The sequence below is a fragment of the Tachysurus vachellii genome, chromosome 16 (assembly GCF_030014155.1).
Source record: "Tachysurus vachellii isolate PV-2020 chromosome 16, HZAU_Pvac_v1, whole genome shotgun sequence".
Taxonomy (NCBI): Eukaryota; Metazoa; Chordata; class Actinopteri; order Siluriformes; family Bagridae; genus Tachysurus; species Tachysurus vachellii.
This window is the reverse complement of record NC_083475.1, coordinates 19,365,342-19,388,182: the sequence shown is the minus strand read 5'-3', so window position 1 is coordinate 19,388,182 and position 22,841 is coordinate 19,365,342. Positions and strand designations below refer to the sequence as shown.

At 41.8% G+C, this 22,841-nt stretch overlaps 1 protein-coding gene across 1 annotated transcript in view; it reads left to right on the top strand.

Moving 5' to 3' along the window:
• Positions 1-22,841, top strand: part of plxna4 (plexin A4) — a 328,266-nt gene that overhangs the window by 39,338 nt on the left and 266,087 nt on the right. Inside the window, exon 3 of the mRNA XM_060890039.1 lies at positions 13,636-13,818. Coding sequence (XP_060746022.1) covers positions 13,636-13,818 — 183 coding nt within the window. The remainder of the gene's footprint in view (positions 1-13,635; positions 13,819-22,841) is intronic.

The window sequence follows — 22,841 nt, the reverse complement described above, 5'->3', positions numbered from 1 at the left end:
TAGAAAATTCTTTTTTCATTTTATTTTATTATTTTTTTTTACAAAGTCCTTGTCCGTCATCCTCCGACAAACCACAGATCATCTAATCCCGCAGAAGGACTTCTTACTGTTCTAGCTAATGTATGTCTTTTTGCACAACGTGATGCTCTTATTTGATTTTTTTTTTTTTGGTTCATTTTGAATAACATTGGGCCTCGATAGTTAATCCGAGGCGAAGTGTTTTAAACGTCGCGGAAACGTTATTTTTGGGACGTTTACACAATTAAACTTTACGTTTAATTTTTTGCCTTGTTATCTGGGTATCTGGGTAACTTGTGATACGAATGTAACAATTTCGAAGCACATTAATTTCAATATATTTCTAATGTTGACCAAACGTTCTTCCAACGTTCTCTGTGTAACGTTATCCTGTAAGGCGAAATCAGGCATCTTTGATCGCCATGGAGACGGCTCTTCGCGAAGATACATAATTCATAAATCCAAATCCATGGCTTTCCAAGTCTTGACATGACTGAAAGAATTAAAATAATTTACGCTTGTTTAACGCGGATTGACTTTTCATCTGAAGCTCCGCCCACTTCCATCTCTGGTGCAGCAGAAGCGCTTTTTTTTTTTTTTTGGTCAGATTTATTGAGCTCATTACTTATGTGGCTGTGTGTAATTATGAAGCGAAGGTCATAAATCATCTTGAAATTCATTGTGTGCTTATCATCATTCAGTCAACAGTCACTTTACATGACTCTGTGAAAAGCTAATGTGCTCCTCTGGGTATTGTGTGTTCTCCCTGTTGGCTTTCATTTTCAGACATCTTTATTTCCCTTGTTCTCTGGAAACATTAAAGTGTAATTAGCTCTAATTTGATTGTGTGTGCATTCACGCCACATACAGTAAACACCAGCGACCCGGAGCCTTGTTACGCCTCTGACGAGCAGGTTCAATCACCATACACGTGAAGGCTCATGACACGGGTGATTATCATACTGCTGCATGTGAAGGGAAAAATAAACACGTTCTGTAAAATTAAACATAAGAAAGAGAAAAACAGGTAGAGAGAGAAAGACAGACATATGGACAATGTAAGAAAGAGACAGGCAGAGAGACTGGAAATGACAGAGAAAGAGACAGACGGAGTAAGAGAGAGAGACAGAGATCATGAGGATGACAGAGAGACAGACAGAGTAAGAGAAAGACAGACAGAGATCATGAGGATGACAAATACCCCTTTTCCACCAAAAAGAACCAGGTGCTGGTTCAGAGCTAACACTGGTACTGGTTCAAAGTTGATTCCACTGGCGACCTTCTAAGAACCGGTTTGCCTTTCCATCGGATAGAGAGCCGTCACAGAGCCGAGTCTGACGTCACTGTATACGTGTCACGTTACACAGCAACGTTAGCGCAGCAGCGACAAACACAAACACAACATCAACAATGGTGGATGTTGCTTTACTGTTAATGCTCATGGCTTTGTGAACCTACATTAGCATCCAAACGTAGCGAATCCAACGTGTACGTGCAGCTCCATGTAATCTGTATAAACGGAGGTTGTAATCGAGAAAGTACTTAACATTTTATCATTAACACAGAAAAAAGGTAGCCTTAGCATGTAGCTACTTACTATAATGTGTGCTTAAAGTAAAAAAGTATTAAACATTAGTATACTTAAGCTACATTATCAAATGCACTAACAGTAGCCCCGCCCACAGCCCCGCCCACAGCCCCTGACGCAAGCGGTTCTTAAGTCTAGACCAGCAACGTTTTTCCTGGTTCAGAGCCGGTGCTTTGGCTGTCGAAAAAGAAAGAACTGGTTCTAAATTAGGCTCCGAACCTGCACTCAAAAAGCCTCGATGGAAAAGGGGCAAGAGAGACAGACAGAGTAAGAGAGAGAGAGACAAACAGAATGAGAGAGACAGAGAGTGAGACAGACAGAGATTGTGAGAATGCCAGAGAGACAGAGTAAGAGAGAGACAGACAGACAGACAGACAGACAGACAGAGATAGTGAGAATGATAGAGAGACAGAGAGATAGACAGACAGTGAAAGTAAAAAGGAGAGAGAGAGAAAAGGACAGAGAGAGATTACAAGAGAGATGGACAGAGTAAGAGAGAAATGAATACAGAAATAGAGGGACAGATAGTGAAACAAACAGAGATACAGATCGAGAGATATTACACTGGTGACAGAGAGAGAGAGAGAGAGAGAGAGAGAGAGAAAGAGAAGTCATATGCTAGATGCTAGAGTGAGTCTTCTTGTCTCCTCTTGTCCCCCTATAGTAGTAAGAGTTAGGACTTCTGGAGCTTGATGATGCTGTACGTCTGGATCACTGGACTCATCTCCATACACTTTAATCTTCTCCTTGTCCATTCTGTCCAATTTCTAATCCCCTGATGGTGCTGCACAGTAAAGGCCAGTGTCATATCTAGCAATGCTAATTCAGCCTTGACACAACATGTGCTACGACGAGATATATGTCTACCCCGAGAAGAGCTTCTCCTTTCTTCCTCAAGGAGCTCACAGGGAAATGTCATGAGGCAGGCTGTGACTCATGACTCATCCCTCGGTCCTCTTCAGGCTCTCAGGCATGTGTTAGTCCTCGTTCTGTTTCATCCAGGGGCCTCAGAAGTCCTGCCTTTGGGGCTCGACTGGAGATAGCTCTTTTTCTTGAAGGCAGCAGGGCAGGAGATGGCAGAAAGGAAAGAAATGACACAGATGGAAAGGAACTGGGAGGAATTTTAATGTTCTGTAACACCATTGGTGCAGTGTGTAGTAAGAGCGTGAGATTGACAGGAAGAGTAACAACTAGAGGTGGGCGATGTGAGTGAAATGTTGTAGCATGATTCTCAACGGCGGGATGTCTACGAGACACAATGTGTATCACGAGATACAGGTCTGTGGATTTCCCAACTATACATATAATGTTTGCAGCAGTAAAATAATAATTAAAGTAAAAAAAAAATATATATATATATATATGTAATTATTCACCTTTCAATGTCTGAAAAGTAAAACAAACAAACAAATAAATAAAAATGTATCATTCATCTTTTAAAGTCTGAAAAGTTAAATAAATAAATAAATATATATATATATAAATAAATAGGTATTTTCTATTTAATAAAAATGGGGGGTCACGGTGGTTTAGTGGTTGGCACGTTTGTCTCACACCTCCAGGGTTGGGGGTTCGATTCCCGCCTCCACCTTGTGTGTGTGGAGTTTGCATGTTCTCCCCGTGCCTCGGGGGTTTCCTCCGGGTACTCCGGTTTCCTCCCCGGGTCCAAAGATATGCATGGTAGGTTGATTGGCATCTCTGGAAAATTGTCCGTAGTGTGTGATTGTGTGAGTGAATGAGAGTGTGTGTGTGTGCCCTGTGATGGGTTGGCACTTCGTCCAGGGTGTATCCTGCCTTGATGCCCAATGACGCCTGAGATAGTCACAGGCTCCCCGTGACCCGAGGTAGTTCGGATAAGCGGTAGAAGATGAGTGAGTGAGAATGTATTTAATAAAAATAGACACATGGTTAAATGTTGAACATGAGACAATATAGTAAACCTGTGTAAAAAGAAATTTAACCAGAAAAAGGGGCGACACCAAACATTTAAAATTTTCAGGTTTAACAAGTTTTTACAATTTTTTTCAATGAACAATTTCCCAGCAAAAATATACTTTTGTGCTGTTTAAAACATGCTCAGCCATGTGCTGTTGGGAAAATTAATCAATTAATTAAACACAAACAAACAAATAAATAAATAAACTAACTAAATAAATAAATAAATAAAAATAAAACAAATATTAGACACTGAAATACACAAATAAATAAACAAATAAATAAATAAATTCACCACAAGTGTTCACTGGACCAAAAGGTTTAAGTACAACATTTTAACATTATTATCATCTGCTTCCTATGTTTGAAATTATTTTAAAGAAATGTTTAAGAAAAAAAAAATTTGAAAACTTAAATATATAATAACATTTTTAAATATTATAATAATAGCAATAAACGAACAATAAGAAAAGATGTCTCCATATTTTATCAGAAAAAACACAATTCACAAAACACATGTTGTGACACAATTCCTCAGGATATGTGCTGATATATTCGAATCATTATATCACCGTAGCAACCAAAAATTCCATAGAAGGCACATTCCAGAGGAAAGACAGGACCGTATTCCTGGGAATGTTATATTCCGGTGCGGTTTGTGAGTGTAGCGTAGTTAGGGTTTGTCTCGCTCAAACAGCAGATGCCCTCGTCAGTATGAAGATCCTGTCTCTATCCTGCACTCTATCAATCGCTCCATCCCGCTGGAGCTCAGTACAGATCAGCGAGCGGAACAGACTGCAGATGTAGACTGAGACGAATAAAAGACGCAATCCTTTCATCCCTTCATCTCTTCATCCCTTCATCCGTCTGCCGTCCGGACCCTCTCTGGCTATTTATGTGGGCTATTTATTTATTCATTCAATTATTTATTTATTTATTTATTTATGATGTCTGAGAAGCAATCATTGACGCATTCAGCTCTTCTTGAGGCTCACGAGGGCTTGTGTGGCTCGGTAATTGAGTGTTGATATAATTACGTCAAACACGCAGATGAGACTTGTGGGAAGCGATGTCTTTGTTGCTAACAACAGGCTCTGCGTGAGATATTACTTGAGCATGAAAAAGGGAGCAGATTTCAAAGGGGGTAATTATACGATTGTTGGGAGCGGGTTTCTGAGAGCCTGGTCTAGACGTCGTAGCGATCCGCTGCCTCGGATCTGCCCAAGGTTGCACCCAAGACGTACGACCAGCTGAATCACTGGCTGCCTTCAAAGGACTTCTAATGACCTGCTTCTTCCTGAAGTACCTACAGTATACTAACCCTTCAAAACTAACGGAAGTGATTTTTTTTTCTATATTACCTCCCGAACACAGATCTTAGACTGATCCTATATTGAATCTGTAGTCTAGTGAACCTAGAGAGTTTGAAGCGCTCCTGTATATCATTCTGGATAAAGACATCACCGTTAACATATTTGATTTGTTTGTCTATTTGTTTTTAAGTAACACTTCTGTAGCTGTCGATTTCTCAAATCCGACAACGGCTTTATATTCAGCTTTTCCGTAGTAACAACATACATATGCCCCTGGAGCAGAAAGGGTTAAAGGCCAACATCAGACGAAGCTTGAGCTTGAAACCTGCGATTCCTTCAGCAGGAAGAATTTTTCGGCATGAAGGAATTAGTGTTAAGTTTGTAATGATATCAAGGTGGCACGGTGGCTTAGTGGTTAGCACGTTCGCCTCACACCTCCAGGGTTGGGGGTTCGATTCCCGCCTCCGCCTTGTGTGTGTGGAGTTCGCATGTTCTCCCCGTGCCTCGGGAGGTTTCCTCCGGGTACTCCGGTGTGTGTGTGCCCTGTGATGGGTTGGCACTCCGTCCAGGGTGTATCCTGCCTTGATGCCCGATGACGCCTGAGATAGGCACAGGCTCCCCGTGACCCGAGGTAGTTCGGATAAGCGGTAGAAAATGAGTGAATGAATGAATGTAATGATATCAGAAATGTTCCTCGGGAGCTCTTAGTTCCACAGTTCCACTCGACTATAAACTGATGTAGAAATGACATTATTTACATTGACATTATTTCCTGTCCAGTGTCACCACAATGAGGATGAGGTTCACTTCTGAGTCTGGTTCCTCTCAAGGTTTCTCCATCATATCATCTCAGGGAAGTTTTACTCAACACCGTCATCTCAGGCTTGATCGTTAGGCAGAAATATTAGAGATAAATAATAACATTTTAAACATACAAATTTTTATTCTGTTTCTTTACTTCTGTAAAGCTGCTTTGAGACGACGTCAGTTGTTGAAAGCACTATACAGATAAATTTAGAACCTAAACCTTCTGATCTACAACCCAAAGGCTTAATACATGTGAACTGAAATGACTAATTATACAGAATCATACAAAATTCACAGTTTATAAAAGGTTTTACAGAAATGTTTACTACTAACTTTTACTACTATTACTACTATTCCTACTATTACTACTATTACTATTACTACTGATGCAACCACAGAACTTCGGGTAATCTTGAATAGGGAAAAAAGTCAAATCTTACCTCAAGAACTTTCGCGAGACCTGAGAGTAATCCCTAAAGAGAAATTAAAAATGACACAGAATCGTTATAAATAAACTAAAGCGTGTTTTCTGGAAACATTTCCTAATGATGCCAGAACCGCCCTGGAATTTATTCTAAACAGATTTACGTCAGAATTCCCATTGGGCTCTTTAGGCTGGGCCCTTGAGCAAGGCCCTTAAACCTTGACCTCGGTTGTATAAATGAGATAAATGAAATCTGACAAATGCCATACACGTGAAATGTAAATCTGACTTCTGCTCCACTCAGTTGGAATTTGATCGGAAAACCGCTAGGACAACTCTCCTATGGAATCATTTTTTTGGGGGAACTGTCCTACACCACAGAAAGACAACACGCGTTCGTCCTGTCACACTGTACTCTGGATCCAAAGCTGCATCGTCCCTAAATAAAGTGCATCTGATTTCCGACGCCGTTCTGTGTACCAGGCCAACAAGGCACCAGGGACCGAGAGAGAGAGAAAGAAACTGAGACTCCATTGTCCTACAGCAGGAAGCCTGGTCCAAGTGACCTAATTCTGCTCTCTCTCTCTCTCTCTCTCTTTCTCTCTCTCTCTGTCTTTTTGTCTCTTTCTGGAAGCAGTTCAGATAATAAAAAGTACTCCGCCGCACTCTGATCTGCAGGCTTTTAGGCTCACTCGTCGCTCTCAGGCCTCCTCCTTCTTTATCCGCCTCCGTATTTTTACACCTTTAGACGCGCAGCATGGAATTGGCTGCAGCGCAGCAGCGGGTTCTCCTACTGAAGGGAGAGCGCATAAACGGTGGGAGGAAAACGGAGTGACGGATTGAGAAAATGATAAAATAAGCACGCTGCCGAATTTAGAGGACCGCCTTCGGAGTGACACACGGAGCTAGGATATAACAGGGAACGTCGTTTTCTGTGTGCACGGTAAAAAGGGGCTCCGTTTTTTCTTCCGTGGCAAGGGAATGAAAGTGTGCATGTGGTTTGACAGAAAGAAAGTGTGTTTGATTAAATCACTACACGTACGGCGCGATCGACACGGCATCTGCTGTAGCTGGGAAATATCGCATCGGCGCCAGGATCCACACCCATGCCGAGGCATATGTGCCCTGTTACAAGAGTGGGCCTGCTGCTAGTGTGGCCATGGTGCCAAAAGACATTAGTCTCTGTCAGACCAGGAGCGAACAGTCAAAAATAATGCCTCGCGTGTTGTCCGATCATTCTAACACACATTCCCTTACTCACTCCTAGGCTTTTTTCTCATTTCCTCTCAGATAGGTTGCTTGACCTAAGACCTTTCAAATCCCCCCTCAAACTACATCCCCCCTCAAATCCCCCCCTCAAAGCCCCAACTCACCACCCAAATGCCTCCTGCATTTCTTCAGGTGATGAGACTGTCAGGATTAAAGATTAAGTTCAAGCTTAGCGAGATGCTGGGATGTCGTTTCGGATCCCGTGGAGCTTTCATTAAATTAAAAGAAGCAAAATAATAATATTATTAATAATATTTTAGATCTCGATGCTTTAGGTCAGTTTCCTAATCGTCATCTATTTTTTTTTCCACTTTGATCTGAGAGTTCAGTACATTTGGTACATTACTTTAAACATTAGTGATATCTGAGCTACATTTCACTTGAAAATGCAGATACGGTGACATTCGCTTCGACTGAACTGTGAGACTTTGTGAGATTTCTCTCATTTCCTTTCTCAGACAGCCTGGTTGACCTGTAACCCCTCTCTCTCTCACCGGGTGATGAGACTGCTTTATAACTGTCAGGAGCAAAAAAAAAGATTGAAGATTTTTTAAGTTTAAGCCGAGCCAGATGCTGGTGAAGGCCAAAAAATGGAGTTCCATGAAGTCCACATTGATCATTAAATGTCTTTGTTTCATTTTAGATCAGACTCACAGCCAGAACATCAATCATTTCATTCATTCATTCATTCATTTTCTACCGCTTATCCGAACTACCTCGGGTCACGGGGAGCCTGTCATCAAGGCAGGATACACCCTGGACGGAGTGCCAACCCATCACAGGGCACACACACACACTCTCATTCACTCACACAATCACACACTACGGACAATTTTGGACCGGGGGGAGGAAACCGGAGTACCCGGAGGAAACCCCAGAGGCACGGGGAGAACATGGAAACTCCACACACACAAGGTGGAGGCGGGAATCGAACCCCCAACCCTGGAGGTGTGAGGCGAACGTGCTAATCACTAAGCCACCGTGTCCCCCATCATTTGTTTCTATTAATTAAATATGTCTCATAAGTTGTAACTGGTGAACTGAAGAAACGTGGAACCACAAACGCTCCAATTGACTCATTCAAGCCAATGGTATGGATGAATTATGGAGAAGTAGCTTTACATCAGGGGCCCCGTGCGGCTCTTTGCCCGGTTTCATGCGGCTCTTACATTCATATCGAAGTTTGTATTTGTGTCTTTTTAATATGCGTGTTCGCTTCGCTTGAATACGGTATTTTCGTCAAACGCGAATGTGAGTGGGATGAAAATACCTCAAAGTTTCCCAGTAGGAGAAAGATCAGTAAAACAATTTGTGTCAAGTTCGCTCTCAGAATGGCAGGGGAAAAAAAAACGTGATGTTCATGTGTGCCCATGTGTACGATGTGGCTCCTTGCGGTAACACGGTAAAAAATGTAGCTCTTGGTCTCTGACTGGTTGGACATCCCTGCTATACAGCGTCATACAGTACATTCGTTTTTGTTCATTAGTTATCTTCAAACATTAAAAATTCTGTGAAAAGTTATCCAAAAGACAGAAAAACAAAGCGTAGAACAATTTCTTTATACTGATCAGAAATGTCCCACGAGTCCATTTCCAAACACTGGTGTACTGGTAAAAGGTTTGAAAGAGGCAGCTAATAATACTCTGTGAGATCTGGGTGCTTTGGGGGGAGTTTTATTTGGTCCATCTAAGGTTTTTTTCTTGAAAGCTTTGATGTGAAAGCGACTCTTCTCATTTCCTCTCCCGCACGCTGGTTGACCCTTGATCTCCCTGCTGATGAGACTTCTAAGTCCGTAAGCCTTGAATTTGTATTAAGTTTTGCACTTGGTTTCATTTCTCCTGATATAAGCAGGATTCCAGGATGTAGCGTCAGATGGAGGTGAAGGGAGGCTTTTATTAAATCGCGCTGGTTCTTTGGTGATTCATCGTGTAGAGCTGGGAGCGACTAAAGCGGCACACGCTGGGTGTTTTATCTCGCCGGAGCAAGGTGAGATAGTGAGATCCGGATGCTTTAAATGAGCTCCATTAGTCTGGTCTGGCAGGGCTGTGGATGTGCGGGGGTTCAGCTGACAGCAGAACATTTCTAAAGGTCAGAGAAATCTGCAGAGAAAAGACACACACATATATAGAATCACACTGATAGGAAGCGGTGAATATTTCTCCTTCATTTTCTATCTATCTATCTATCTATCTATCTATCTATCTATCTATCTATCTATCTATCTATCTATATTACATATTGATTACTCAGAAGCAGTGAGTTGTGTTCAGATGCTCCATTTGCTTAATGAAAAGCCTCGGGTTTGACAAATAGTTCCACGGCCAGGACCGAGCCTCCTCACACTTACTGCTAACTTTGCTGTCGGAGGAAACCATCCTCTGAGATTGGCCTGAAAAAGGTCTGTTTTGACCTGGATCACTTCCATGGTCCTGGAGCATTCTTCTCTTCTCTTCTCTTCTCTTCTCTTCTCTTCTCTTCTCTTCTCTTCTCTTCTCTTCTCTCCTCTTCTCTCCTCTCCTCTCCTCTTTAGTTCTCTTCTCTCCTCTCCTCTTCTCTTCTCTCCTCTTCTATTTTCTTCTCTTTTCTCCTCTCCTCTTTTCTTCTCTTCTCTCCTCTCCTCTTCTCTTCTCTTCTCTTCTCTTCTCTTCTCTTCTCTTCTCTTCTCTTCTCTTCTCTTCTCTTCTCTTCTATTTCCTTCTCTTCTCTCCTCTTCTCTTCTCTTCTCTTCTCTTCTCTTCTCTTCTCTTCTCTTCTATTTCCTTCTCTTCTCTCCTCTTTTCTTCTCTTCTCTCCTCTCCTCTTTAGTTCTCTTCTTTTCTCTTCTCTTTAGTTCTCTTCTCTTTTCTTCTCTTCTCTTCTATTTCCTTCTCTTCTCTCCTCTCCTCTCTTCTTCTCTTCTCTCCTCTCCTCTTTAGTTCTCTTCTCTTCTCTTCTCTTCTCTTCTCTTCTCTTCTCTTCTCTTCTCTTCTCTTCTCTTCTCTTCTATTTCCTTCTCTTCTCTCCTCTCCTCTTTAATTCTCTTCTCTTCTATTTCCTTCTCTTCTCTCCTCTTTTCTTCTCTTCTCTCCTCTCCTCTTTAGTTCTCTTCTTTTCTCTTCTCTTTAGTTCTCTTCTCTTTTCTTCTCTTCTCTTCTATTTCCTTCTCTTCTCTCCTCTTTTCTTCTCTTCTCTCCTCTCCTCTTTAGTTCTCTTCTTTTCTCTTCTCTTTAGTTCTCTTCTCTTTTCTTCTCTTCTATTTCCTTCTCTTCTCTCCTCTCCTCTCTTCTTCTCTTCTCTCCTCTCCTCTTTAGTTCTCTTCTCTTCTCTTCTCTTCTCTTCTCTTCTCTTCTCTTCTCTTCTCTTCTATTTCCTTCTCTTCTCTCCTCTCCTCTTTAATTCTCTTCTGTTCTCTTCTGTTCTGTTCTCTTCTCTTCTCTTCTCCTCTCTCACTCAGACATTTTGTAATTGCGCTTTGTCACGATTAAAAGATAAACACAACATGCATCGTAATCGGGTTTTTAGCGTGCGCCTAGGAGTTTTGGCTGAAACACAAAAGAGCTGTATTTTGCGATTTATGACAGGCCCCGGCTTGCGTCCTGTCACAACCTGGCATCGCAGAGGCTCTGTGTTTGGCACGATGTCACTTCTGAATACTAGCGTGTGGAGTTGAAGTGGAATCCAGCACTAATTAGGTGTTAGACCTCTTCGTGTGTATCACTGACGTTAGCGCTGGCTAATATGAGAGTATGATCACATTAACGTGGATAAAAACTGTATCTGAGATTAAATGACAGTGTTATTGGATATTGTTCACATTTCCCCAAGTAGCTTAAGAGAAAATAGAAGATTAGCTTCTAATTCCTTATTCTGCGATCGCTTTCACCTCGAGTTACTCAAAGCACTCTACGTCGGTCACTTTTAGTCTTTTAGTCTGATACTGGTTGCCGTGGTTACACTATAAACACAAGGCTACCGTGTTATCTAGCCAAGCTAGCTTGCAAACGTATCTGATTAAAATGAGCTATTTGCAGCAGATTCGGTTGCGTGTGTTTTTTGTTGTAATTTTCTTATGAAAATAAATTGTTGTGTATTATTATGATGGGATCTACAACTGACAGAAAACAAACAAACAGAAAACAAAACAAACAACAAGCAAAACATATAAAAATGGAAGTAAACAAACAAAACCCGACAAAAAAAACAAAAATGAACAACAAATAAAAACAAAAAGATCAAAAGCGATTTGTTAAAAAAAAAAAAAATTTAAAAAAAAAAAAGTTTTTTTAATTTTTTTTATTTTATTTTGCAAGCTAACTCGTAAATATAGGTATAAACTTTAACTCCTCCCCCAATCCTAATCCTAACTTTCATGATTATTTTTAAACAACAAAAATAATTCAAATTCAGATACAAAATAATACGATCTTAAAAAATAATACAATTTTAGAACTGCAGAAATAAAACTTACTGGAGATAATATCTTGGGATGACAAGATTGTTACATATTCTATTGATGGAGTAACTTGTACACACAGTTCACACCAGTGAAGGGGGGAAAAAAAAGATTCATCTTCATGAATTAAAATCCGATTAAATTTTCAGAGAATAATTCTTGCGCGTTTCAGATCATAAACACGGCTCCATTTGCAAAAAAGTTTAGCGTCCTTTAACCAGTCGTTGGCTGACGAGTCATCGATCATAACTAATCTTACTGTCATATTTCTATCCCCCTCATGGAAACCTCAGTGGCGCTGTTTCCAAATCAATCTGCACCCCAGCGCAATATGAAATCATTACTGCTTTATCACCAGCAGTAAATCATTTCATTCTGGATGCCAGATTTGACTTCGGCACCCATTCCTTATCTGTCGCTTGACATCCTGCCATGTGTACACTTCCTATGTGGATATTTCTTAAAAATACCTTTCTAAGATGCACAGCAAACACGGTGATGAATGTATATCATCTTTTTTTCGGATTCCCCACACGGCATTGTTTGAAAAATTTAATCATAAATTGATGAATCCTTTTAAACCTTAAACCTTTTAAATCTTCTAATGTGGGGTGTTTATCAAAATGTAGACACACTACCATTTGAGCAACAGTGTAGTATCGTCTTAAACGGAACACTAATGGTATTTTACTAACAGGAAGTAGAAGACCTTCCCAGTTGAATTACGAAATGCGGTCCGTCATATGCAGTGTTGTGCTAGTTACTAAGAAATAGTAACTAGTTACAGTTACTAGTTTCTTCAATCAAAAAGTAACTCGATTACTTTGTTGATTACTTACACCAAAAAGTAACGCGTTACTGTTAAAAGTAACTTTCTAGTTAATTTTTTAAAGAACGTTCTTTAATGTTGACATTAATGCCCTTTTATGCGTTATGGTCTATACAAACTCAAAACTGTTTGTTGATCTGTCCCTGGCTAACAGTCCGGTTAAAATCTAGTCGCTGTTGTTTGGCTGAGGGGCTTGAGTCACTTCGAGTGTGCCCACCGACACAGAGTTAGCTTCTAGCTTTGTCGAGGCATGTAGTTTCTACCTCCAGATTGGAGATGCTGTTTATCGCAGTAAATACCTGTAGGACCTTTGAACCAGAAAGACACAGCTTACATTTGACTAAAAGGTTTTTGTCTTTATGCTCAACTAAAGTGAAATAATGAGCATATTTCCACGTTGAGAAACTCTCGCCTTGACTCACCTTTACTGCCGCACATACATGAATAAACGGAAACACGCCCACAGTGCGGCGTCTTCGTGTTTACAGGTTGGCATCCACCAATCCTACAATGCGTCGCTGCTGTAAACAGGTCAGGCTGTAGGTTACACTTCAGTCTAAATGGGTTCATTTTAAAAAGTAACAGACAAACACACCGTATGGTAACGGTAACGGATTAATTTATTTAATAAGTAACACGTTAGAGTGTTAGTTACTGTCAAAAGTAACTGCGTTACTGTAACGTGTTACTGCCCAACACTGGTCGTATGTAATTTGACACCGCTCATTTTTAAAATGTTAAAAAATTACATAACACATGAAAATATGAAGGAAGTTTTAAGGCATTTCTAAGAAATCCTGTCCACCGGAGTGTTGTCAGCCATCTTGAAATTTTTCTTCTGGTCCGGTGGGACTACAGTGGGGCCCCTTTTCCAGTGCACGAAGCGTAACCATTCCACACTCGGGTGCATCAACCCGGTGCACTTCTTCTCATAAGGATGCAAACTGTAAAATAAACAAAATAAATAAAGTCACGATTTCCAAACTCCTGATGTGATGCCTGTGTTTTTCCCTCATTCAGCTCCTGAGCATCGACGATAATTTCTGCGGGTTGGATATGAATGCGCCGCTCGGGGTGTCCGAGATGGTCCGTGGGATTCCGCTGTTCACTGAATCCAATGACAAAATGACCTCTGTGATTGCCTACGTCTACAAGAACCACTCGCTGGCCTACGTAGGCACCAAGAGTGGCCGTCTGAAAAAGGTAAGAGCTTATCTCGTGTTATCTTGGATTCTTATCTCGCTTATCTCATAAAAAAAAAAAAAACATGGACTTCATCTAATTGAACGATGGTTTGATTCTCGTAATTACTTCCTCATTGTGTTGGGATGGAATTAAAGCTTTGTGGACCTGGAGTTTTGAGTCAGTTTGACGCGTTTCTCTCCAGTATGTAGATGATGTGATGCCGTGCGATTTGTCCTGCTGCCATGTTTTCCTGCAATTCCAGAAATTCCTAAGGGAATGATAGCTAATAGTAGCTAATTAATACATGCATCAGCTTTCTTTCATTATCCTTGTCACTGATATGCTGCTGTGTAATTTGTCCTACTGTACGTCCGTGTTTCTCTACAATTCCCGGAATTCCGGAGAGCCACAGTTAAGAATCTCAGATATAAGAATAATTTATAGTAGTTGATTAAAACATGCATCAGCTTTTTTTTTTTTTTTTTATATATAGGACACACATTTGCTTTTTCTGAAGTGGTGTATAACAAGTGCTAATCATTTTCACTGAAGGGTAGAGGCCGCTGATTTTTGCTCTATGCTCGATGCTATACGCATTTAACCAAGAGAGCGTTAATTGGTTAGAAACGAAACGGGGCGTGGCTCTGGTTACTGTTCAGTGTAAAAATAACGGGTAGAATTTACCGTTGTTTTTACGGAACCCCGTGAACCAATTTGTCCAGGTTTGTGTGGTAAAATTTTGTTCCTTCTTTCTGCTTTAGAGAGTTTTTGCACCTTATTTAGCATTTTATTTAGAAGATTATTAGAATTAAAGATTATTATTTAAAGTTTTAATATTCTGACTAGTTAAGGCGATTACACAGTGTATAACGTAAGCTTTATTTGAGAACCCGCTACAGATAAAACTTCTCCACATGCAGCTTTAGTCTTGTGATGTGTGAAGAAAGATGTCAGAGAAAGAGAGAGAGAGAGAGAGAGAGAGAGAGAGAGAGAGAGAGAGAAAGCTCTAGGGTGTTGTGTTCATGCTGAGCTAGTCAAGGGTAATTGCATGATGTGGTGTGATGGCTTTGGGCCTGCTGCCCTCTCCTCCGCATGGGCCTCTGAAAGCTGTGGCCGAGACGAATCTCAGGGCCTGCTGTACACGGCGTGGTGGAGAAAACAGCATTAAAGGCAGCAAAGACAGGGAATAGAGAACGAGCGAAAGGGAGGGAAAGAGTGGGATATGAGCTATAGCACCTTTTCTTAAGAGCTTGTACTTGTGGGATTTGGCAGCAGGGATGGACAAAACTAGCCTTGGCAGAAACCTGTTTTTATGTGCAGCTATTTTTCTGTGGATTTTTCTTTCTTTCTTTCTTTCTTTATTTATTTATTTGGGTTGATGAATGAAAAACGGAACCTGTGCCTGAAATGTTCTCACATGCAAAACTACAGCAAACATCTTCCTCTTACCCTAGCAAATGACACTTAACTTGCAATTTGACTCTTTTGGGCAAGTACTATTTGCTCCGTTTGCTGCTTGTGGGTGTGGCTTATCCACTGGTCCCCATTACGCTAAATACAGGTTCAGTGTAGTGATACTTAAAGCACTAGGGCACTATCCAGTATAGCCATTATAAGTTATTTTATTTATGTTACATGCATCAGAATCAGGGGTCACGGTGGCTTAGTGGTTAGCACATTCGCCTCACACCTCCAGGGTTGTGGGTTCGATTCCCGCCTCCGCCTTGTGTGTGTGGAGTTTGCATATTCTCCCCGTGCCTCTGGGGTTTCCGCCGTGTACTCCGGTTTCCTCCCCCGGTCCAAAGACATGCATGGTAGGTTGATTGGCATCTCTGGAAAATTGTCCGTTGTGTGTGATTGCGTGAGTGAATGAGAGTGTGTGTGCCCTGCGATGGGTTGGCACTCCGTCCAGGGTGTATCCTGCCTTGATGCCCGATGACGCCTGAGATAGGCACAGGCTCCCCGTGACCCGAGGTAGTTCGGATAAGCGGTAGAAAATGAGTGAGTGAGTGAGCATCAGAATCATTCTAGCTAGCTCTAGCAGATTGTTGAAGCAAGCTAACTGTCTTAGCTACAGTACATATAACGAGCTCTGTTACCTCTTTTCAAACCTTGTTTTTTATTCATAGTGTGATTGACAGGTTGTTATATGTGATATGTTTATTAATTAGTTCCAGATTTTTTTCCAGACACATGTTTGTATCTTCAGAGTAAATGTTGATATCAAACCCATTTCTACTCTCTGAGACGCTCCAAGTGTTTGTTCAAAAGCAGCCTAAATTTAAAGGTGTTTATAAAATCCTGCGTAAGGTTATCAACAGCGGGGGAAAACACGTCTCACGCTGAAAGACAACAGAGTCCTGACACATTTCTGATCAGGCTCACAGACAGAACATCATTCGTTTACTCTCACTCACTCACTCACTCACTCACTCACTCACTCATCTTCTACCGCTTATCCGAACTACCTCGGGTCACCATCTCAGGCGTCATCGGGCATCAAGGCAGGATACACCCTGGATGGAGTGCCAACCCATCACAGGGCACACACACACTCGCATTCACTCATGCAATCACACACTATGGACAATTTTCCAGAGATGCCAATCAACCTACCATGCATGTCTTTGGACTGGGGGAGGAAACCGGAGTACCCGGAGGAAACCCCCGAGGCACGGGGAGAACATGCAAACTCCACACACACAAGGTGGAGGTGGGAATCGAACCCCCAACCCTGGTGGTGTGAGGCGAACGTGCTAACCACTAAGCCACCATGCCTCCCCTCATTCATTTTTTTAAACTGATTTTAAATGTCTTGTAAGTCGATTTCCATCGTGGTAAAGTGTTATGATTGAGGAAATGAAGTAACATCAAACTATAAAAGCTCCAACGGATTTATACAAGCTAATGGTATGGATGAGGAGAAGTTAAGAAACTCTCACTTGAGTGTCATAGAAATTGTAGCACATACACAGTTGCTAGTGTGAACTTTTCTTTATTGCTTCTGGATATTAAGCACTAAGTGCCAAATGAACAACTGCTGCAAAAATGAAAGATCTGACCCTCTAGGTAAGGTATCGTCATAAAACCTAAAAAAGCTGCATTCCTGGCAGCTCAGAGAAGCTCCTTGTTGTGCGTAATGACCCGTTTTATTTAGAACGAAATCTTTCTGACTTTTCCGCTGCACCTTTGTCAACCTAACACCTGGGAAGTCAACCGTTAATACAACAAGCAGTTCTGAGAGAACATCGCATATTGAGCCATTTTCTCGACAGGCTTTGGATGAGGTGCTTCCAAATGTCAACGTTAAGAGCAACGTTTAAGCAACTACTGCGTGAGTCAGCAGCAGACGTTTATGTTTTTTAGGGCTAGCCATCAGTCTAAGTGTGCTGACCTTTTGTGCTGGTTGTAAAGCCGTGCGGCGAATGAGATGGGTGCCAAAACTTTTGAAACGTTGGGCTTATAGTCCCATATGTCATCATTAAAAAAATTAAACAGTTTTGAAACCATTTTATCACTTTCTATACAGTAACGTTTCAAAACCATTTTTATACAGAAATTGTTATCTTTTAGCATCTAGTTGTGTTTTTGAAATAAAAACATTTTTAATGTAAATAAATAAAAAAAAAATCCCATACTTTCACCTCACAAATATGTTTACATGCAAACATCTGACAGTACGAGCAGACCCACAACTCACCCCGAAAGCTTTTAGCTCCAATTTCACTGATTGCTAATGATCTCAGCAGAGAAAACAACGCATGATGTCATCGTCTCGGCTGAAACGAAACCTGTCAATAAAAATCCACTAGAGTCCGTTTGTTAATTAACGAGTTTATAAGCCTGTTCTCTTTTAATTGATCCGGATTTATGGACAGCTTGTCACGTTCACAAGTGTTCGCCGCACGAACATGAAGATTAGCAGATAGTTGCTAAGAATAAATATTAACATTAACATCGCCAGCAGGATGTTAGTTTATAAATGTGGTAAATATTAGCTCTGACAGCCATGTGGGTTTGTTTATCATGCTGTAAACGTAGACATGAAGCCATCATTGTGGGGCGTGAAAACGAAGAACGTTTCATTACTGAGCTCACAAGATGTACATTATTTAGGGTAGTTTTATTCACCAGCAGTTTTACACAAATGATGAGGCATGATGAGGATTGTTTATTACTGGGGCAGATACGGGATCCTGTCTGGACCCGGATCGTTACGTAACTGGTAAATGTCGAGTGACATGACAAAGATTCTCTCTCTCACGCACTCATTTTCTACCGCTTATCCGAACTACCTCGGGTCACGGGGAGCCTGTGCCTACCTCAGGTATCATCGGGCATCAAGGCAGGATACACCCTGGACGGAGTGCCAACCCATCGCAGGGCACACACACACTCTCATTCACTCACGCAATCACACACTACGGACAATTTTCCAGAGATGCCAATCAACCTACCATGCATGTCTTTGGACCGGGGGAGGAAACCGGAGTACCCAGAGGAAACCCCCGAGGCACGGGGAGAACATGCAAACTCCACACACACAAGGTGGAGGCGGGAATCGAACCCCCAACCCTGGAGGTGTGAGGCGAACGTGCTAACCACTAAGCCACCGTGCCCACCCCTTGACAAAGATTCTGTTATATTCGAAAGAGAAAAGAAAGAAAATCTCTCACAAAAGAGACCAAATCAGGTCAAGGACTTAACAGTACTGCTGAGGGGTTTTAGTGAGGTTACAGTGGCTGTGTCTCAATCAGCTTGTGTAGGAGTTGGGGCAATTCTAAGGACCCTGGATCACTTCATTTTGGGACCCTGACAACTTCTTTATTTTTTGAAAAAAAAAAATAAATAAAATGATATATTTATAATAATAGAAATAATAATAATATATAATAATAATCTCGTCTAAATGTAAGCATGTTCGGAAAAAATCTCGATCCAAGAGAAGCCAGGCATAAAAAAAAGAAAGAAAAATAATGAAATTAAACTCATGGCATAAATCGTAATAGAAAAAAAAGTAATAGTAATAAATAAAAAATAAATAAATATGTGAAGCTTCATATTCTTTTTGCAAAGGAAAGAAATAATTTATTTAATATAGGTGTCCCAAAAATGTCCAGTTTTTCTCATAATAATAATAATAATAATAATAATAATAATACTAATTATTATTATTATTATTATTATTATTATTATTATTATTATTATTATTATTATTATATATTTGGTTTATATCTAATTCAGCACACCATGCAATTTGACTCATCTTTATGTACGTAATATAATATTAAATCATATATCATTTCTTTATATAAATAATAGTTATTTTACATTTTTTTCTCTTTTTTGATTCCGTATTAAATCTGAACTATTTATGTTTTTGCTCTATGAAGAGTTGAAGTGACTCCAGCTGCAGGGACATGAGTTTATATTCAGAGCTTCAGTCGAAATGTGTGGAGGAGCCTGTAAACAGTTTCTGAGCCCTCCTGAGACAGATATATTTAGAACACACACACACACACACACACACACACACACACACACACACACACACACACACACACACACACGGCTGAATTTGCTGAAATGTTCGCTGTGTGCTGTTTGCCTCTGGATCAACCTCTGGACCAGATGTGGTTTAGGGACTTTGGAGCATCTCTCGCTCTCTCTCTCTCTCTCTCTCTCTCTCTCGCTCTCTCTCTCTCTCTTTGCTCTATTGCTGTCTGTCTCTCTCTCTACCTTTCCACTCTATAGCTCTCTCTCTCTCGCTCTCTCTCTCTCTCTCTCTCTCTCTCTCTCTCTCTCTCTCTCTCTCTCTCTACCTTTCCACTTTATAGCTCTCTCTCTCTCTTTCTCTCTCTCTCTCTCTCTCTCTCTTTTCTCTATTGCTGTCTGTCTCTCTCTACCTTTCCACTCTATAGCTCTCTCTCTCTCTCTCTCTCTCTCTCTCTCTCTCTCTCTCTCTCTCTCTCTCTCTCTCTCTCTCTCTCTCTCTTTGCTCTATTGCTGTCTGTCTCTCTCTCTCTACCTTTCCACTCTATAGCTCTCTCTCTCTCTCTCTCTCTCTCTCTCTCTCTCTCTCTCTCTCTCTCTCTCTCTCTCTCTCTTTGCTCTATTGCTGTCTGTCTCTCTCTCTACCTTTCCACTCTATAGTTCTCTCTCTCTCTCTCTCTCTCTCTCTCTCTCTCTCTCTCTCTCTCTCTCTCTCTCTCACTCTCTCTTTTATTTATTTCTGTCTGTCTCTCTCTCTACCTTTCCACTCTATAACGCTCTCTCTCTCTCTCTCTCTCTCTCTCTCTCTCTCTCTCTCTCTCTCTCTCTCTCTCTCTCTCTCTCTCTTCTCTATTGCTGTCTGTCTCTCTCTACCTTTCCACTTTATAGCTCTCTCTCTCTCTCTCTCTCTCTCTCTCTCTCTCTCTCTGCTCTATTGCTGTCGGTCTCTCTCTACAATTACACTTTAGCGCTCTCTCTCTCTCTCTCTCTCTCTCTCTCTCTCTCTCTCTCTCTCTCTCTCTCTCTCTCTCTCTCTCTCTCTCTCTCTCTCTCTCTCTTCTCTATTGCTGTCTGTCTCTCTCTACCTTTCCACTTTATAGCTCTCTCTCTCTCTCTCTCTCTCTCTCTCTCTCTCTCTCTCTCTCTCTCTCTGTGTCAGCCCTAAAACACACCACTGCATCAGTTCCTTTGTAGAGCAAAAGAGCAAGAGAATCTTAATAAAGCGCTCATATTTCTTTGGCTACATTCTCCAGGAGCAAAGGGTGAGATTAGACCTATTAATTGTGAAGCAGCTTGTAATCCACAGCACTTCCTCATTAGGGTTAGTGCTCAGGGAGTGCGGAGGAGACGGAGGAGGATTGAACAACAACCCGATGAGGTGATAATGCTTCAACCGCTGACCGTGATCACTCAATACAATCAGCATCTAACCTTGAAGCAAAGCTGTGTGTGTGTGTGTGTGTGTGTGTGTGTGTGTGTGTGTGTGTGTGTGTGTGTGTGTGTGTGTGTGGACTTTCATCCTCACATCTCTGTGCTTCAGGGCCATGGAGTGTCAGGTGAAGTGGGTGTCACTGACCCCTTTTTAAAGTGCGAGAAACAGAAAAAAAGCTCAGCTCAAAAGTGCACAACCGGAATGTGGCTGAATTGTCTGACGTGCTGGAAATTTATTTTTTTTTTTCTCAAGATTGTCAGTTGTCAGAAGGTGCTGAGTGGATGGAAAGGGTCAATTTGCTGGTGAACGGAGGATGTTTGTTGCTGAGGAAAAGGTCAGAGTCTCCTTTAGCTCTGCTCTTTTTCTACCTCTTCTTGACATTCTCATCCTGGAGATCTTTTAGTGGTGTGTGTGAGAGAGTGAGTGTGTGAGGGGTGTGTGAGGCATGTGTGAGAGAGAGTGAAGGGTGTGTGTGAGAGAGTGAGTGTGTGAGGGGTGTGTGAGGCATGTGTGAGAGAGAGTGAAGGGTGTGTGTGTGAGAGAGAGAGTGAAGGGTGTGTGTGAGAGAGAGAGTGAAGGGTGTGTGTGAGAGAGAGTGTGAAGGGTGTGTGTGAGAGAGAGTGTGAAGGGTGTGTGTGAGAGAGAGTGAAGGGTGTGTGTGTGAGAGAGAGAGTGAAGGGTGTGTGTGAGAGAGAGTGAAGGGTGTGTGTGAGAGAGTGTGAAGGGTGTGTGTGTGAGAGAGTGTGAAGGGTGTGTGTGAGAGAGAGTGAAGGGTGTGTGTGTGAGAGAGAGTCTGAAGGGTGTGTGTGAGAGAGTCTGAAGGGTGTGTGTGAGAGAGAGTGAAGGGTGTGTGTGAGAGAGAGTGAAGGGTGTGTATGTGAGAGGTGAGAGAGTGTGAAGGGTGTGTGAGAGAGTGTGTGAAGGGTGTGTGTGAGAGAGAGAGTGAAGGGTGTGTGTGTGAGAGAGTGAAGGGTGTGTGTGAGAGAGAGTGAAGGGTGTGTATGTGAGAGGTGAGAGAGTGTGAAGGGTGTGTGTGAGAGAGAGAGTGAAGGGTGTGTGTGTGAGAGAGAGAGTGAAGGGTGTGTGAGAGGCATGTGAGAGAGAGAGAGAGAGAGAGAGAGAGAGAGAGAGAGAGAGAGTGTGTGAGGGGTGTGTGAGAGAGAGTGTGAGGAATGTGTGTGCGTGTGCATATGAAAGAATGTGATTGTGTGTTTTTATGTTTTTGTGTGTGTGTATGTGTGTGACAGGTGAGAGAGCGAGTGTGTGAGTTAGTGGGTTGGTGATTTTTTTGTGTGTGTGAAAGAGTGACTGTGTACGTGTTTGTGTGTGATATCTGTGTGGGTGTGGTGTGTGTGTTGTGTGTGTGTGTGTTATATGTTGTGTGTGTGTGTTATGTGGACCCTTACTACTATAAAGGCAGATTATTGAAATAGTAAGAGTGAAACCACTGGAGCAGAGGATTAAGTGTTGCAAAGTAATGATGAAATATTCTGCAGCTGTGTGGTGTGTGTGTGTGTTTGTGTGTGTGTGCTTTGTGTGTGTGTCTGTGTGTGTCTGTGTGTGTGTGTTTGTGTGTGTGTGTGTGTGCTTTGTCTATGTGTTTATGTCCTCACAGCAGCTGCTTTGGCAAGAAAAAAGACTAAAAATGGATTGGACTCATGCCTCTTATTTATCCAAAGCCCTGCCATCGACAGCGCTACGTAAGAGACACTCTGCTGTGTGTCCCGAATGTGTCGTCTCCGGGAGACATGGAAAAAACTTCCACTTCCTCCTTTTGCCTACGAATCCGTGGCAGCGTTGCCATAGCAGCCGGGCTTCTCGTCCTGGCGCGTTATGGTATATTACAGCAGATACAGAGCCATTTTCTCTTTTGTTCCAGCGCTGTGTTTATCTTTTGATCACGCTCTCCATACACACTTTTCTTTCCTCTCAGTTGCATCAGTTGATGTCTGATACAGTATCTGACTTCTTCACCATCTCTCGGTGTAGATATTCAACACTGGATATCTCGCCGTGATCTGTTCATGGTGTTTAGATCTCCGGATAGTGTGAGGTGAAGAACAGACGGCTGGCAGCAGAAGAGAAAAGATGCGGCTTTACAGAAGAGAAAAGATGC